The sequence below is a fragment of the Plectropomus leopardus genome, chromosome 7 (assembly GCF_026936395.1).
Source record: "Plectropomus leopardus strain MGB_pleo_1.0 chromosome 7, ASM2693639v1, whole genome shotgun sequence".
NCBI classification, from domain to species: domain Eukaryota; kingdom Metazoa; phylum Chordata; class Actinopteri; order Perciformes; family Serranidae; genus Plectropomus; species Plectropomus leopardus.
The window spans coordinates 3,593,480-3,610,448 of NC_142182.1; the positions used below are offsets into that span (position 1 = coordinate 3,593,480).

Consider the following 16,969-nt stretch of genomic DNA (forward strand, 5'->3'; position numbering starts at 1 on the left):
CACCTAACATTGCACCTTAAGTAGAATTTCAAGAGACTGGATGCTGCTGACGTTTTGCCAGATCAGCTTGACTTACTGATCATTGTTTGTGCGTGTTTAAAAATTGAATGGCCTGTGGGACGAAGGACAGTTTGGATCTGTGTTTTGTAAAATTTGAATTGAAATTGGATCTGCCTGAGCTGGCTGCCCCAAGTGCATCCAACATATTCTCATCTTAACTCATCACACGGTGCCGCTCTGTCAGTCACCTTCTGCGTCTACGTTTTAGGTATCTTTCTGGCTCTGCTGTTTACATTGTGATGTCAACAATGCACATGGTGGGATTACAGCAGCGTTTCTTATGTTTACACAACAGTTCATGGCAACCAACGCCGATCATCACGATGGTTGGAATTAGGCAACAAAGTTACAGATGGTTAGATTTAGGCAAAAGTGGCAAATGGTAAGATGTAGGAAAAAAACACACCCAAATCCACACGGGAAGCAAACACCAGACTCCCGCACGAGAGTCAGCTGATGTGGGACCCATCCACCTGCCCTATCAGCGCACTAGCACCTCTTATATTATATCATGTTGTTGTTACCTTCAGCCTTTCATGCATACGCGACCGGTCCTGTCCGGTCGTTTCTCAAGTGATGCCAACCATGCAGGTTGCATGTGGATGCACCCGGTGCCATCTGGCTGGTTGTTGGTGTAAAATAACAATGCCAATGATTCTGTCCGAGCGCATTTTCATCTGACAACATCCAGACGTGTTCTGGTTGGACGCGGCTGGATGGTGTCGGCTTTTGGTGTCACATTTGTACGTTGAAAGCACTGGCAGAGCAGACATATTTGACGAGTTCAGAGTGAGAACGGGCTGGTAGATCCTTTGTGCTGGTGCTGAGCCATGTACGCCCCAAAGATTCAGATTGCAAATAATCTTTTGAACCTTTGTTTATGTATAAATATTGGTTAGTGCAATTTAAAACATTACCAAGTCAAGAGGAGATTGCACAGTTTGTAGTTAGTTAATGAATTTGAGTAGTTTTGAGAAATTATAGTGTTTCTCTGCCTATATTGGCATCAGTAATGTTGAGCATTGGAGGCCTGTAATTTACATAAATGAAAAAGTCACATTTCCATAATGACTACGCTGCCTAATTAGAGCAGAGGAAGGAAATGCTAGCAAAGAGGTAATATATCACCGTGCTATAATAATGCAGCTTTGTCATGTGCTGTTTTGCTTGTGGAGTAAAACTCTTCAGCCTTTGCAGCTGAAATATCTGAAAAGTAACCCTCGAGTCACTGAGGCCAGTCAACAACTCAATCCGCCTTCTGCAGATTTAAGGCCATTTAAATCTGCAGGGCAGTCCAGCCTGCACTTATTGCCCCTTTAATGGAGGCACTGAAAAACACTTTAAACTTAGAGGGAGTGTGACAGTGCATTTCCACTTTTCACCACTTTGAAATGCTTTGTGCCTTGACAAAATTAAGAATTCACATTTAACTGTCTGCATTATATCTCAGCTATTAAGCAGCTTGCATGATCAGAACTCGATTCCACTTCACACCCAGCTCGCCATCGACAAGAGCTGTCTAAGGACACTCCACGCCTTGCCTCCATTGTCAGTAAAGTTAATAGCTTTGACCGGCGCCTTGACAGCAGAAACATCCAACTTTCTATCTGGGTCATACTCAGCAATCCAGCATCAGCTGCTGAAACAGCTGTGCTGGCATTTCTCTCTGTCTCTCCTGTCTTTTTGCCTCCAATATTTCCTCTCTCCTGGAGACAGCACAATCAGCTGGTACTGATAAAGAAATTGAGTTGTATTAGTACATTATTATCTCCCTCACTGTCTTAATTTATTTATTTAAACACAAAATTGACACAGGCAAGGCCACAATGAAGGTCTTAAGCTTATTTCACAAAAAAGTTTCATTCTGAGCGTGCTGCTGTTTTTCTTAGACGTCAAGTTGAGAGACACTTCCTGAAAGTTTTTACACTCACAACATGAAATTGCAGTGAGAACAGAAAGATAGCAGGTAGATGAATTCAGCATGTGGCAGTGTAGATTGCCCTCAGTCCCTGCCCACAGTGAGGCCTGAAGCCTTTTATTCCCACCCTCTGCCATGAGGGATGATGCAGTTCTTTCTCCAGTTTATTCATCTGGTCTATATGGTGCAGATTTTTAAAAAAATATTGTATTTGTAGATGAGCTCAGGTCGTAGCCTGCAATTCAGAAGGTGATGTCATTGTGCAGTCTGCATACATCAAAATTGATGTCGAACCCAAGTTTATTAAGATCCATGTCGCACAGTGTAGCTGCACTAAACTTCTAAGATTGCAAAGATCTCACAGTCAGCAGGAGGCATAAAAGGTCTATAGTGTGTAAGATTTAGGGGGATTCAGTGTTGCCTACTGATTAGGATTGCAGATAGCAGACAGCTGAAACTTCCGTTAGTGTTCATCGTTTTGTTTTGTTTTTTTAATTTACTGGGAGCTGACGTAAAAACATGTTCTCATCCCAAGTCGTCACATATTGCCGCTTTGCAGTGGACTTTCGTGTCTACATGCTACGCTCTGGGTTTCCTTTTGTGTCTAATGTTGCTGCTACCATGATGTTTACAAAAGCACATGCTGGGTGGCTAGGTTTAGGCAAAGGAGCACATGGTAAGGTTTAGAAAAAAAACATCAAATTCAGACGGGAAGTGAACACCGGACTCCTGCATGAAAGTCCAGGGTTTGTTTGATCCATCCACCTGCCCTACAGGGACTTTCACACTCCTTGCATATATATCTTTATTGGCAGCATTTCAACCTGACAGTGTTCAGCAGCAGCATATCATGCAGACACAGCAGTTTTTTTTGGGCCACCTTTTCAACTGATACTGCCTGTCTGCATATCATGCTGCCACGTGTGACAACCCCACAAACGGTTCTGTTCGACTGGGTTCTCAGCTGACACCGTCCAGTGGAGAATTGTATGGACAAGAAAGGTAGATTTTGGTGTTGGGATCTTGCGCCAAAAGCCCTGCAAAAGCGGCAGTATTTGATGACTTCGGAGTGAGAACAGGCTGGGTGGCCGATGCAAAATGGTAAATGTCCCTGTCTAGAGCCAGTGTTTGGTTTGTCCATTCTGAGCTACTGTAGAAACATGAAAATGCAACATGGTGATTTCTGAAGACAAGAACCGACTCCCTATGTAGATACAAACAGCCCATTTTTGGGTGATGAAAACACAATTCATATTTTCAGGTGATTACACACTAAAGAAAACTTTATAACTATTTGTTATATTGTATTTCCTTTCTTATAATAAATTCCCCTAAATCCTACACACTGGACCTTTAAAATGTTCATTTTATGTCACAAGCTAGTTCATAGCCAAGCATGTGCTTCTCCAAATATTTAGCTGCATCTGAGTTATTTTGAGATACTAAAGGCAAAACAAATGAACGCATAATCTGTTAGGTCATGTTTGTGGAGGAATTTCATCTAACCGAGAAAAAAAAGACTTAACTTAACTAGCGTGACATAATTTACCCACTGCACTGTAACATGTCTCCAGATAACAGGGGTATTTTGGGGTTTTACAAGGAAAAGTCAAGATAGCTGCAGAATGTCATTGCACAATACAGGATCAGCAAGGGGAACTAATCACTTCATAGACCGGAGATGTTTTGGCTTTTAGAATCAGACATTAAGCTGCACATAAAATAAATGGAAGTTATTATCTATGCCGTACATGCTGCGTTCTCACACACAGTCATGCATAAAAGACCTCTGTGCATTTGCCTAATGAAAACTCAGCTCTCGTTGAGTAACCCTGCTCAAAACTGACACACGGAAGAACAATTCCAAACCTGTTTTCACAACCAAAACTGCTTTACTGATCTTAAAATCATTGGCGAAGGCCAAAAAGATGCCATGTTTAAGACTTCAGAGACTTCATAGATAAGCAGCCCGAGGATGCAGAGCAAGAAGCAGCAGGAACCGTTTCATAGCCGACATCAAAGACTAAAATATTCCTCTGGTCTTCTATCATGCCTTTATCACTCTTCATTCTTTATTCCTGTGGAGTATCTTTTGTAATGTTATTCCCTCCAGTCCTTCTTATTCCCTTTTCAAATCCTTTTATTCTGATTCGCCCAATCCTTTAGATTACTTCTGGGTCCTCTTCTGTCTGAATAGAACCAATCCATTTCTCTGTGTGTGTGTGTGTGTGTGTGTGTGTGTGTGTGTGTGTGTGTGTGTGTGTGTGTGTGTGTGTGTGTGTGTGTGTGTGTGTGTGTGTGTGTGTGTGTGTGTGTCAGCGTGTGCCAGCGTGTGCATGTCCAACTGGATGGATGGGTATGGCTTTGAATATCTGATGAACTTTTGAATGTCAACGATGCATAACGTTCCTCAATATCCTTTTCAGCTACTTCAGATGAGAGAGGGAGGTCTGGGAGGATCTTCAGACGGTGATGAGAGAAAGAGAAAAGGAGAAAGATAGATAGATATACATATATCAAAAAGAGATAGCAAATGTTGAGTTAATCACATCTTTACATATGGCAGTAAATGACCACAGCTGTTGAACTTATGCTGCGTTTGTGTCCCGTCTGCTTTTCTCTAAATACAGTCAGGGAAAATGCTCACCTGACAGTTATGGCTTTACATGACACAGTTTTAGGACAAACCTGAAGACTCGCTGAAAATGACAAAGACTGAAAAACATGCATGATTTAAGGATGTTTCTCTGATTTAGGATATTTTTAGGATTTTAAGACATTTTTTGGATTTAGGATGTTTCTAGGATTTTAGGACGTTTTTCAGATGGATTTGCAGAGGATCTTCCACTGGCACTTTTTTTGATAAACAAGCTCTGTTTTGATGGGTTTCTTTTATTGCTGTCTGGCAACTTATGTGTACTAAAAGGGGGCAGAATTTGACCTGTGGGCTGTAAGTTGAGTATCAGTATCGGGATGACTCTGCATGTCTTCTGCAATAGACAATAAACCTCCTTGAGTCCTTGAACCCTTAAACCATATCCATGAACTTCAGGGTGTGTGGCTTTAAAAACAGATTGTGTTTTTAGGAGATCTTACGTTGTTAACTATCTGTATTGCTTTTTTGTAGTTTTCATAATGAGTTTAATGTGCTTTTGTATGTGATACCTCACACCTACAAGTTGTAGAAAAGCAAATAACCCATACAAATGTATCTCTGCAAGAGGATTTCCATTATTTTCCAGCAAGTCATGCTATCTACTAATGCTGAAAATGTCTGCAATAAGCCATTATAACATTGTACCAATATGTTCTCTGCCTCAAGGCGTGCTCACATCCGCGACTGCTTATGAGCAGGAAACTCGTCTCGACATCACATTTGGTAATTTTCGAAAACGGATGCGGCTGTTGAATCGGGGTCTAATTTCAAGCTAATGTAAGAGGCGTGGATGACAATATTTATTTGACAAAATAGTGAGAAATTGCAGTGGAAACTAAGCAGGTAGAAGGAATCTGATCTGTGCCTCAATATTGGTGCAGCCCTGCTAAAAAGATTGGTTTGTGGCTGGATCAATAAAGTCTGAAAATTAGACCTCTGAGGCTATTTACCAGGGCAGCATACGTGTGTGTGTGTGTGTGTGTGTGTGTGTGTGTGTGTGTGTGTGTGTGTGCGTGCGTGCGTGCGTGTGTGCGCGCGTGCACACGCGTGTTTGTGTCAGCGTGTACAATTCTCATATTTCTATCTTCTTGTGGACCTGTTTGACTCTTGCAAAATAAGGACACACTCACAAGTTTTACTCGTTTGTGAGGCCATGGGATTCACTGTTAAAGTTCTTTGCAAATGAGAAGGCGTAAAAACTGCTGAAATTCTAAAACACACTTTAGGAAAATAATTCCATACAGTTATCTACATTACACACATCATTCAATGCTAAACAGTAGCTGTAGAGATGAGATATATTTTGTTGTATTAAGCTGTAAACGCATTTATCCCCGCATTTACCGTTAAGTTGAGCATTTTAACACGGGCTTTATGTGGACATTAGAGGAAGTGCAAATTTTGGCACTTCCACATTGGCTTCATTTTTCAGCTTCAAATAGCAAAGACTCGAACTGAAAATAGCAAAGAGTCAAGGTAGTAGTGTTTCAAATTTAACACTAGGGCTGTACCCAGTTCAGAGTTATGCCAGTCAAATCAGTATTCATTAAATACTGATTTTCGACAATTTGTGCTTTCCATATAAAGTTTTACATTTGAACGGGGCTCAGCAGGATGTTCAGTGTTACTTTGGCAGTCACATAATAAAAGTAAACAAGTTAACTGCTCTAAGGATGGGTTGGAAATGTGCACCAACAGTTTTTGCCAGCAGTAGATATTAAACAATAGCCAGAGACTGTATTGTAATAAGGGCCTTAAGATGCAGTCCCTCCTCTCCTCTGTGCTGCTGCCTGCATGCCCGCAGCTCTCTGTACCAAAGAGTAGCATGAAAGTCACTCTGTGGCAAAATCAGGGGGCGAAAACATCCTCAGAAGTACACTGTACAGCACACCGACCATAAAAAAATCTGGTAGACTGAGGGGTCTCCAATTGATGACTCGGATTTTTGAATTTCATGGTGCAGCCCTATTCAACACGTCAGTTCACAGTTAGCAGGTAGAAAAAGCTATTTATTTGGTGTTTGTGTGTAAAGTTGTGGTGAAAAATACCATTTTTGGGAGAGTTTAAGTTTTTAATGCAGTTTGCTTTTGCAAGAGATTTGGTCATTTTGTTTCAGCAATAGTAAAATAAATGGTAAATTGAGGAAATGGATTTGATAAGAATTCTCTCAAGTAAAAGAAATGTGTGAGTGTGTGCACTGGCGTGCTTGTGTCTGTGGGTGTTGAAACAGAGTAAATTACCAGGATATTGAACTTGTAAGTAAGTTAAGGTAGAAATGAACAAGCTGCAGTATTGAAGCAAATGTGATTTGTAAAAGGCAGAAAAAACAGCCAGGCTTTGATAAAGAGAAACCAGCAGCAGAACACCTTTGAAACACAACCTTACCGCGCCGTAGGATAAAAACAAAAAAACAACTTTTCTCCAACAATGACTTTTCTTACTTTAAAGAGACTTTAGAAGACATTGATTTATTTTCTGAAGGAAAGTTGGGAGTGTATTAATGATTTTTTAAAAAAAAAAACCAAAACAGTTATTTCACCAGGGAGTCACTTTGATACAACAAACCAAACCAATTACCAGACTTTAAAACTTTTGACAGATAGTACGTGTATGTGTTTGTCAGAGAAACCCAATTACTGACCTTTCCAAAACTTTAACCTTTGACAGGATTGATCTGTTTGTCGGTGTCTATTCATCAGTAGGAAAGAAAAACAATCTCAGCCTCCCTGTGGGATCAAATACCATTTACATGTTTACAGAATCTTATGCCAAGGTGTGAATTTCCAACAAGCTCTCACTTTCACAGGAAACAAATGCAAACGGCAGAGTGAGGGGTGGAATATAGAAGAGCCTGCCGGTTAATTTTCCAGGTCATTATAAGCCGGTGGTTATAAAATAGACATATTGAGACGGTTGTCATTGCACTGAAGTAAAGCCTATTAAAACTGTGACCAATCTGATCAGTGTACGATACTGTAATGAGCTCTTTCTCTTTGTGTGTGTGTGTGTGTGTGTGTGTGTGTGTGTGTGTGTGTGTGTGTGTGTGTGTGTGTGTGTGTTGTAGTAGGTTTTTTAGTCCATTTATTATCCATGTCTATAAATAACAACTTTTCTGGAATTAACCTCATTGCCTGCTCCCTCTCTTAAACACTCCTCCTGAACGTCTTTGTGCTCCACTCGACGGGAAGAATCTCTTCATTATGTGCTGAGACAACTTTGCAGCTGTTGCTCAGCTGTGTGTGTGTGTGTGTGTGTGTGTGTGTGTGTGTGTGTGTGTGTTGCTTGCGTTGTCTCCTCATCATCAGAGCAGATGGCTGAGGGAAACACCATTGATTAGCCTGTCTAACTACATTCCTAGCTCTCAGTAATAAGCTCACCAGGAGAGTTTAGGCATTTTCATAAAAGATGTCTCGGTGGCAAACAATCGAGTCTGTCTGTAAACAGCCCTGACAGAAGAAAACACAGGCATCGTATGTTTCTGCAAACCATGTATGTCACATTGCATAGATACCCATACTCACCTATAAACACATCGACAATCAACTGTAGGAAGGACTTATAGTATGCTATGACAGTCCATGCAGTATCATGATAATTTATGCTTCATCATAATGTTTCATTGTTGGTGTTAAGTGAAGTGTACCTGATGTCATTAGACTGAAACTCGCTCCCAACATATAGGGCTCAATGCTATCTTCTCTCCTAGCAAGGAATAGGGATCAAGACTAAGGATCAGAACCCGGTTCTTTTGAGGACCCGGTTATGCTTTCCCAAAACCCAAAAATTAATCACTTTTTTTTTCCCCCAAAGACTAAGACGAGACAAATACTACAAATCAAATCAGTACCCAGACAAAAACAAAAACTTAAACTTATAAATCAATTAAGATAAGTGGCCTAAGTAAATAAAAAAAAGCAACAGCAAAAAAACAATGATTGGATTTAAATGGCGTGACTCAGCTCGAGATGTAATGTTACATAAAGGGACCCATGGGACACAACAGCAGTATTGATAAGCTCAAATGTTATTTATTTTCACTATTCGGTGTAACCCCACCCACAGCGCCACTCTCCCCCATTGAAGCAAACTTTACAGCCTTTGTCACGCTGCCAGGCGCCTGATATTACTTAAGTGGAAGTCTCCGAATCCCCCTCACACACTCTTTGGATAAGGGATGTCCTTAATTTTGCAAAGTTAGAAAGAATCAGGTTCATAATGAAGGGTTCGCTGAGGAAATTTTGCATGATGTGGGACCCCTTTTTCAAACATGTACAAGAGCTAGATTTTCCAGATATCCCAGAATGATTGGCCATGTATTTAAGAGACATTTTTTGAAGACAACTGAATCGCCAGCCAACAGGTATTAAAACAAGTGAAGAAGAAATCTGGTTCTCAGGTGCATGTGAGGGTGGCTGAATGTGCAAAGACGTTTGGTTACGTTTAACCAAAGCAAAAGATAGAGGGAGAGAAATGCAATTTATTTTGCAAAATAATTTCTTTCAAGGGTGGGAACACAACCACTGTGACTAAGCACGTCAACATGGTGCATCAAATTAAAACTAAATGCAGAACCTTTGACTCCTTCAAATCCGTCAGCTGCTGCTGCGGCATAGCTGGCTCAGTCTTCATCATCCTCTCACAGCAGCAGTTAAAACACCCAAACTTTGTAGCAAGTCGCATCAGTTAAAGATAGTAATCCAAAGTTAAAATCGGAGTTGAAATCAGCAGGATAAGAAGTAGTTAGTTAAACAGGTTGCAGTCATTGTAATATGTTCAAGGTCGGCTCAGTAAAATGACTGTTAGGGGAAAAGGTTAATAAAACGTCATCATGATGTGTTTAAATGTAACATCAGTAAAAGAAAAAAAAGTTGAATAATACAGTTAACTGTTTTCTGTTGAAAATGTATTGTTGCCTCATCTTTCAACCAAATAACAGAAAAATATTGTATTATATAATAGTGGTATCGATAAAGATGTTAAGGAGTCTCGATAATGGTATCAATATCAACAAAAATTAACAATCCCCATCCCCAACGTCAACGTCAAAATATGTCATGCACCACTTGAAACGCCGATTTTATCACCAAACTCCACACTGTTTTTCTTCACAAAGATTTGGCTCTGATCAAATTGTCATCTGCTGAAGGTCGACACTAAACACCAGAAAATCAGGCGAGCTTACAGGCTTTCTTCTGTCCGAGCTTGTTAATGTGTACATCTGTCAGGAGAGATTGCTATCAGTCTAACAGAGCACTGTGCTAATCCTTCTATTAGAGGTTTTAAGAAGCCGTGACAGGAGAGGAGATAGCATTAAGCCCTCTCTGTTGGGAGCGAGCTTCAATCTATTGACAGATGCATGTTTAATCGCTCTTATTAGCGTGCATGCACATACACAGAGAAACCAAAAATCTCACCCAGAAGCATCCTCACACACTCATACACACATCAAACCACGCTGTTGTCTGTCTCAGGGTGTTTTTTAACAGCAGCTTAAAAGCTCAGCGGCCGGTTCACAGTGTGATAATGGCTCCTATCTAGAAATGTCCTGTTCCTGCAAGACGGTCATCATTCTCATCAGTTACCTCCTCGGGGCTTCCACACACACTCCTCTGCAAACACACGCGCTCTCAGAGTCGGAGCACGCAGCCTGTGTTTCGGTTTGCTCTGAACGCTGCTGCTTCTGTACTCACTCTGTCGTTCCTCCTTGTTCTCGACACGTTCTGCTTGTTTGGATTTCGTGTCAACCTTGATCCTCCTCATTTGCTTTACTCATGTCAGGTTGTCTGGGATTCTTTGTCTTCTGCTGTTCTGTTAGACTCTGGGAAGTACACGTCTCATCTTCTCATCTTTTGGTTTGAATTCTTTAAAATACTTAAGGTGTGTTTGATTTACCTCAGTAGACATTTTTCCAGCTTCAAAACTGGGCCAACATTTGCATTCATTACCATGTCCTTGTGTTTGTTTCTTCAGGTATGCAAAGTTTTTTCAGTTAATATTTAGCCTGGATCTGCTTTTCCCTTCCTGACCTCTCTTCTCCCTCCTTCATCACTTACCCCTGAATATTTCCTTCTCCATTTTACTCATTTTTTTACTCCTTAATTAGATCAGTTACAGGTGGATGTTTGTTTCTCGCTGCATTAAATTGAAAGAGACATTTAGAGACCTGGCAAATTTTGCTGTTGGTGTAAAAAAAAAATGCACTTAACATTCAAAAAATAGCCTACTTAAACTACTCCCTGCTGCTAATGACCGTGCTCTCTGTAAATATAGATTACAGCTCGGCATTTTGCAAAGGTGCATTATTATAAAATGCAGAAGTATCTGCTGTCTCCGTTTTGGTTACATGTAATTTGGTGAAAAGAGTAAAGCTAGTCTGCCCTCAACACGTTTTCATCCAAAGTTGTCAGATATTGCTGTTGTTCTCTATATGTTATGTTGTTACCCCCAGAGTTTCAAACCTGACGCTGTCCAGCAGCATATCATGCAGACATGACAGTTCTACGTCTATGTGTCATGCTGCTGTGGCAGGTGATGTCCAACCATCAGGCAGCGCATATTAACGACGTTTCTTTCCGGTAGCATTCTCAGCTGATGACGTGAAGCGGCTTTTCGGGTTGAAATCTTTCACTGAAAGCGCAGCAAAAGCAGTGGTATTTGACAACTTTGGAATGAAAACGGGCTGCTGCTCTAGATGCTTGGCATGCAATGATGCCCTCGATAATGGCGTGCCTCAGAGGCCTAATCTTGGTCCATTACTGTTTGCATCACACATAACATACATTGTTATTTCTAATCTAATTGTGGCACTACACCCACCAGATAAACAGACTAAAAAACAACCTTTTGGGGGGTGTAGAAAGCACAGGAAAGACAACAACACGTTCCTAAATAACACCCACACAAAGGACCTAAAAAGCCACTGGAAACGTGATGATGTTCTCATCCAAAGTCGTCACATATTGCTCGACTTCTGCGTTTACATATTACGATCTAGGTATCCTCTGCATCTGCTGTTGACATTCTGGGATGCTGCTGCCATGATGCCAACACAAGCACATGGTGGGATTACACTGCACGTGGTTTTGTTTAGACAACAAGCACATGGCTGCCATCACAAGGACGTCAAAAAATATGCATGCTGCCACGGATGGTTAGATTTAGCTAAAAGAGGCACATTAAGGTGTAGAAAAAAAACCAAATTCAGACAGGAAGTGAACACCTGACTCCTGCATGAAAGTCCCACGTTTGTTGGATCCTTACACCGCCCCTCCTGTCCGCCCTATCCTTTTATTATGTCAATGCTGGCAGCATATCATGCGGATGCAACAGGTTCAGTCCAGCTGCATTATCAACCTGCAACGTTATCAACACAATATGCAGACTGATGCATATCATGCTGCTGCAGTAGGTATCGTCAGGGCATCCTCTGGTGTACAATAACACCACAAACGGTTCTATCAGTTGCATTCTCAGCTGACACCATCCATCACACGTGGACATGAAAGGTGGCTTTAAGCACTGCAAAAGTGACAATATTTGACTTACTTAGGAATGAGAACAGGCTGATCTTTTCACGGTCAACAATATAACAAAGGCAGACAAAATTCCCGAGTAAAAACGAAAAAGGGACATTGTCACAAAAGCACACCTATATTTAGTAAATTGAACAATGTACATTAAGAAAAATATAAGTGCAGACTGCTGTCGTGAATTTCTCCACAGCTAAAGATAAAGGACTCTCTCTCACATCTACTGTGGTTGCATGGAGGTTTTTGACGGCCTTCATCAAACAAGTTTCCTCCTGATTCACTGTTTCTGTTTCCCAGCAGAATGTCTACTACACCAGCTCACAGCAGCTCCACCTGGGAGTGCTGAGTCCGACCATCGACGATGACGACAACAAGTGTCTGGTGGATGTGAACAGCAGACCCAGGCTGCTGGAGTGCAGCTACGCAGCAACCAAACACATGAAGCTCACCTGGACGTTCACTCAGGTACAGCAAACTCTAAGGCTTCATTCTCACTGCACAAAGACCTGCTAACACCCGGTAAGATCTGGTTTGTAAATGCAATGGCAAAGTGTACAAACAGCATTCGCTCTGTGGTCAAATCAGTCTGTGGGTATTAATGGCCTCTGGTTCTGATGGGCATTGATGGAAACACACCTGGATGAATGCACTAATTACAGCTCCTTAACTGGCAAGTTGCAATGACAGGCTGCCACTAATTACCATCCGTCCTCACCTAAGCAGCGCTAAAACATCGATCCACATTAGTCTGCAATGAGTTTGAAAGAGAGACTGATAAATAAGAGATATACAAAGAGAAGTAACCATCGTAAAGTTTCCACCGACTTCTGTCTGTGCTGCTGTCCACTGTTTACCAGCCTGTCTGTGACATCATCCTCATGCAAGAAACAATATAAGAAAAAGATTTCTCTTATTTTTGCTCGTGCCCAAGATTTGGTCCTAATTTGTTAGTACCCTTTGCTTTTTGGGATTCTCCAATGTTTTCTTATTTTTGCTTTTTCTGAGGTGAGAGAAAATTTTACAAGTGGTCCAGAACACTCGTACCAAGAAAAGAGGAAAGCATCTTGCTTTCACATAGTTATCCAACACAAGAAAAAATAAGTTTTATATTTGAGAAACACGTGAATATAATTTAATCAAATTTAGTTTGAGTATTTGTAATGACTGGATTATTAAATTCAGGGTTAAAAGATAATACTATGCTTGGTACATTGATCCCAATGATTGGAATTTCAGTTTCTGTGTGTCCCTCTGCTGACCAGTGGTGTAATTTCACTAAGTACATTTACTCAATTACTGTACTAAAGTGCAAATCTGAGGTTATTTTTATATTACTTGAGGATTTAAATCTCATACCATATTTTTTTCTACTACAAAACACTTAAGAGGGGAAACTTTTTACTCCACTTCTATTATTAGATAACTACTTAACAAATTAAGATTTTTGCGCACAAATCAAAAATATAAAAACATACAAGTGCAGCTGAAACAAAAAGTCAGTTAATCAATTAGTTTATTTAACAGTATTCCTACATCAGTTTCACTCGGCTTCTTCTTCTCCTTATTCTTCTTCTTCTTTTTCTTCGTCTTCTTTCAACCTCTTTGGTGTCATGTCTCCAGTCTCGGCCATGTGCCAGAGTCTTTGCACACAGCTCAAAACCGGTAATTTAATGACGCTTTCTTGTAGTGTTGTGCAATGTGTGGAACATTTCTTTCCAAGTTAACCAAGCGGTCAAAAGCAGTCAAACCAATATGCTCAGGTTTGAAAGTGTCAAGTAGCTTGTAAATGCAGCACAGGAAAACTCATGCAGTCCAGGTTTCAAAGGGTTAAGAGAAACTTTAAGAAAATTTAAGAGAACGTTGCAACATGAGGCCCATTGAACAGACACACCAAAACGACCCCCACACACATAACCATCTGCTGCAGAGCCATGTACACAACTCTGCTTTACTGGCAATGGGAAAGCAGTTTTTAGCCTATTTTTAGTGTTTAAAAAAACATGCGTACAAAGGCTAATTTTGGTGGGAAAGGAGTATAACAAAGATCCACAGTTGTTCATGTGCAGTGCAGTGTTTGCAGACAGACTCTTCATGCACAAGAAAGACAAAAAAAACCTCCAGCTGTGAACATGTTTTACAATTTTCAGGTCTTCTGGTTGGATGTATGTTGTCTTTGATCTTAGTGGTTTGCTACTTGGTATTCTGGATGGAGCCCAAACTTCCTGCTGGTTGTCTGCTGGACCAAAGCTGCATGGTTTCAGAGTGCATTTATGTAAATAATTGAGTGGGATTCACGCCTCCTCCTGTCCACTGTGTTTCTTTCTCTAAGAGGCACCTCTCCTGTATTTGTTAGAGCACGGATCATTCTTTAGTTTTTTTAGGCGATAGGGGTTTTAAAAGCACATCTTCTTTCAGTAATGAGCTTTCATACATCCACAGCGTCTGACTTTTAACAACCCTCTGTCTTATTTTTAATCTTCACACTTTTAATGTTGTCTTAGAATGTGACAGATAAGTAGAGGGAGCTGGATAATTAGTTTAAAGCAGACACTACTGTATTCACGCCTTAGGCATCTCTGGTCTGTGTGTGTGATTTCGTGCACTTCTCTGTGTGTGTGTGTGTGTGTGTGTGTGTGTGTGTGTGTGTGTGTGTGTGTGTGTGTGTGTGTGTGTGTGTGCGCATCTGTGTCTGTGCTGGGGTTTTTTTCCCCAGACATCAGACTGAATAAGAGGCTTATACTATCTTTCAGATCCATCCTCTCTCTCTCTCTCTCACCCATTGTCCAGTGCCCTCGGGGAACAATACCTCACATTACTTAAACTCCTCAGTTGCCTCAGTGTCTGCAGCCACTGGGCACACTGGCAGGGGAGACTACCCCTAATTAGCATCGGCCAGAATCAGAAACCTCACTTCTAACTCGTGTCACACGTCAAGGAGATGAAACCCATAGGCACATCCCACTGGGGTTCTGGAAAGATAACTCCTTTTTCTTTATGAAAAGTTTGGTGGGGTCACATAAGGCCTGAGACTGAACTACCAGCAAACAGAACAAGATAACAGAGCAAATGAAATGTTATGTATGAACCCTAGCAGCCCACTCGCCAGAAGAAAATGTTGTCATACGTACATTTCAGATACATTTGCACTTTTCATTCATATCATAACAACATTTTTATGCAACAAATATGGTTGTTTTACCTCTCACATCTACATATTACAAGCAAGGTGTCCTTCAGCTTGTTCTTATTCCAAAGTTGTCAAATATCGCTGCGTTTACGTGGATTTTGGCATAAGAACTGCACTAAAAGCCACTTTTTGTGGCTATATGATACTCCACTGGGTGGCATCAGCTGAGAACACGGCTGACAGAACCGTTACCGTCAGCATCTCAAGCTGATGGCATCTAGGAACATATCCCACAAATGTGATGTTTTTTTCTACACCTTCCCATGTGCCTTTTTGCCTAGATCTAACCATCCGTGCTAGCATGTGCGTTTGACATCCCGACATCGGTTGCCATGTGCTTTTATTGCCTAAGCATAACAATGTGCAGTGTCATCCCTCCATGTGCTTGTGTTGACATCAAGGTAGCGGCATACCGGAGCGTACCTAGAGCGTAATGTGTAGACATGAAAGTCCACTGCAAAGTGGCAACATGTGATGACTTTGGATGAGAATGTGTTGCCTCTACACACGCTAAAACCTTCAGGTTCACATCTTTTAGATGATATATACCATGTCTATGTGGCATATACTGTTGACCTGAAAACTTCCCCTAAATATCCCCTGCCCCCCTTAAAAAGACAAAAATGGGCGTGGGTCTCAGAGGGTTAATTTCAGTTTGATGTACAGTCCATACACTGTATTTTACATTTTGCAGCAGTTCAGAGGATGTCTTGAGCTCTCCATTTACCAAAACTGCTTCATGAGGTAGATGTTGTTCAACCAAGCAAATAATTACAAACACTTCCACTTTTAACATGACTAATAACTCTCAGACACAGCCGCTCATTTATGGTAGCCGTAGTAGAGTTAAAGTATCATATGCCAGATAATGTTTGCTAATAAGGATGCTAGAAACCACATCTGATCATGAGCATTGCCTAACCTTGTGCTTCACTACTTTTCATGCCAGCAGTGTTCCTTTTTACTGGCCTTCAACAGGCTGTTTTAAATGGTTATTTTTCTAATTTAATTATGGGGAATGGTCTCAAACTCCATTAAATTCTAAATAACTAGTTGCAATTATTCCAATCATAGCAGCAGAAATACAGAGTGTACCCAGAGGGCTGCTGACATGGTCAGACTTCAACAGGATGGTGATGCTTTGCAAGCCAGACTCTGTGGTTAGCTTACCAACTCAAATTTTCCTGATACAAAAGTAACTCTTTGGATCTTTTCAATTTTAAATTACAACAAAAAGACATTTCTTATAGATTAGCTAACCACATATGTTCATGCACAGTATTTTTTGTTTATGCATATATACATATTTATGATTTTTAGCTGTGAAGATGAGTAGGAAGGCTGTGAAGAGTGTAGGCTGAGGAGCTGACACACAGATGAAGGAACATGGAGATGAGAAAGGAAGGGGGCAGGAAGAAGAAACATACAGGTGGAGACGGACAAAGGAGAAAAGTGTAAAGATACAGGCAAGAGAAGACAGGAGGAAGAGATGAGAGCCAGAGAGAGGGAGGGGGAGAGAATATGAGACAGATCAACGGAGGAGTTTAATGAAAGGGAAAGAGTTAGAGAGAGGCAGTGCTGCAGAGAAGTAAAGTGAAGAAGAGGCGGCAGCGTTTCGT

The 16,969-nt window shown here is 41.0% G+C and overlaps 1 protein-coding gene across 3 annotated transcripts in view; it reads left to right on the forward strand.

The window, feature by feature from the left end:
* The window catches only part of galnt18a (UDP-N-acetyl-alpha-D-galactosamine:polypeptide N-acetylgalactosaminyltransferase 18a), a 166,447-nt gene that overhangs the window by 135,476 nt on the left and 14,002 nt on the right, over positions 1 to 16,969 (forward strand). For 2 of the 3 annotated variants that reach the window (XR_015776941.1, XM_088079671.1), the window contains exon 10: positions 12,461 to 12,628. Coding sequence is in view for 2 of the 3 variants with exons in the window: in XM_088079671.1 (XP_087935797.1) it covers positions 12,461 to 12,628 (168 nt within the window). In the remaining variant the exon portion in view is untranslated. The remainder of the gene's footprint in view (positions 1 to 12,460; positions 12,629 to 16,969) is intronic. The other variant, XM_042496204.2, reaches the window with a different exon arrangement.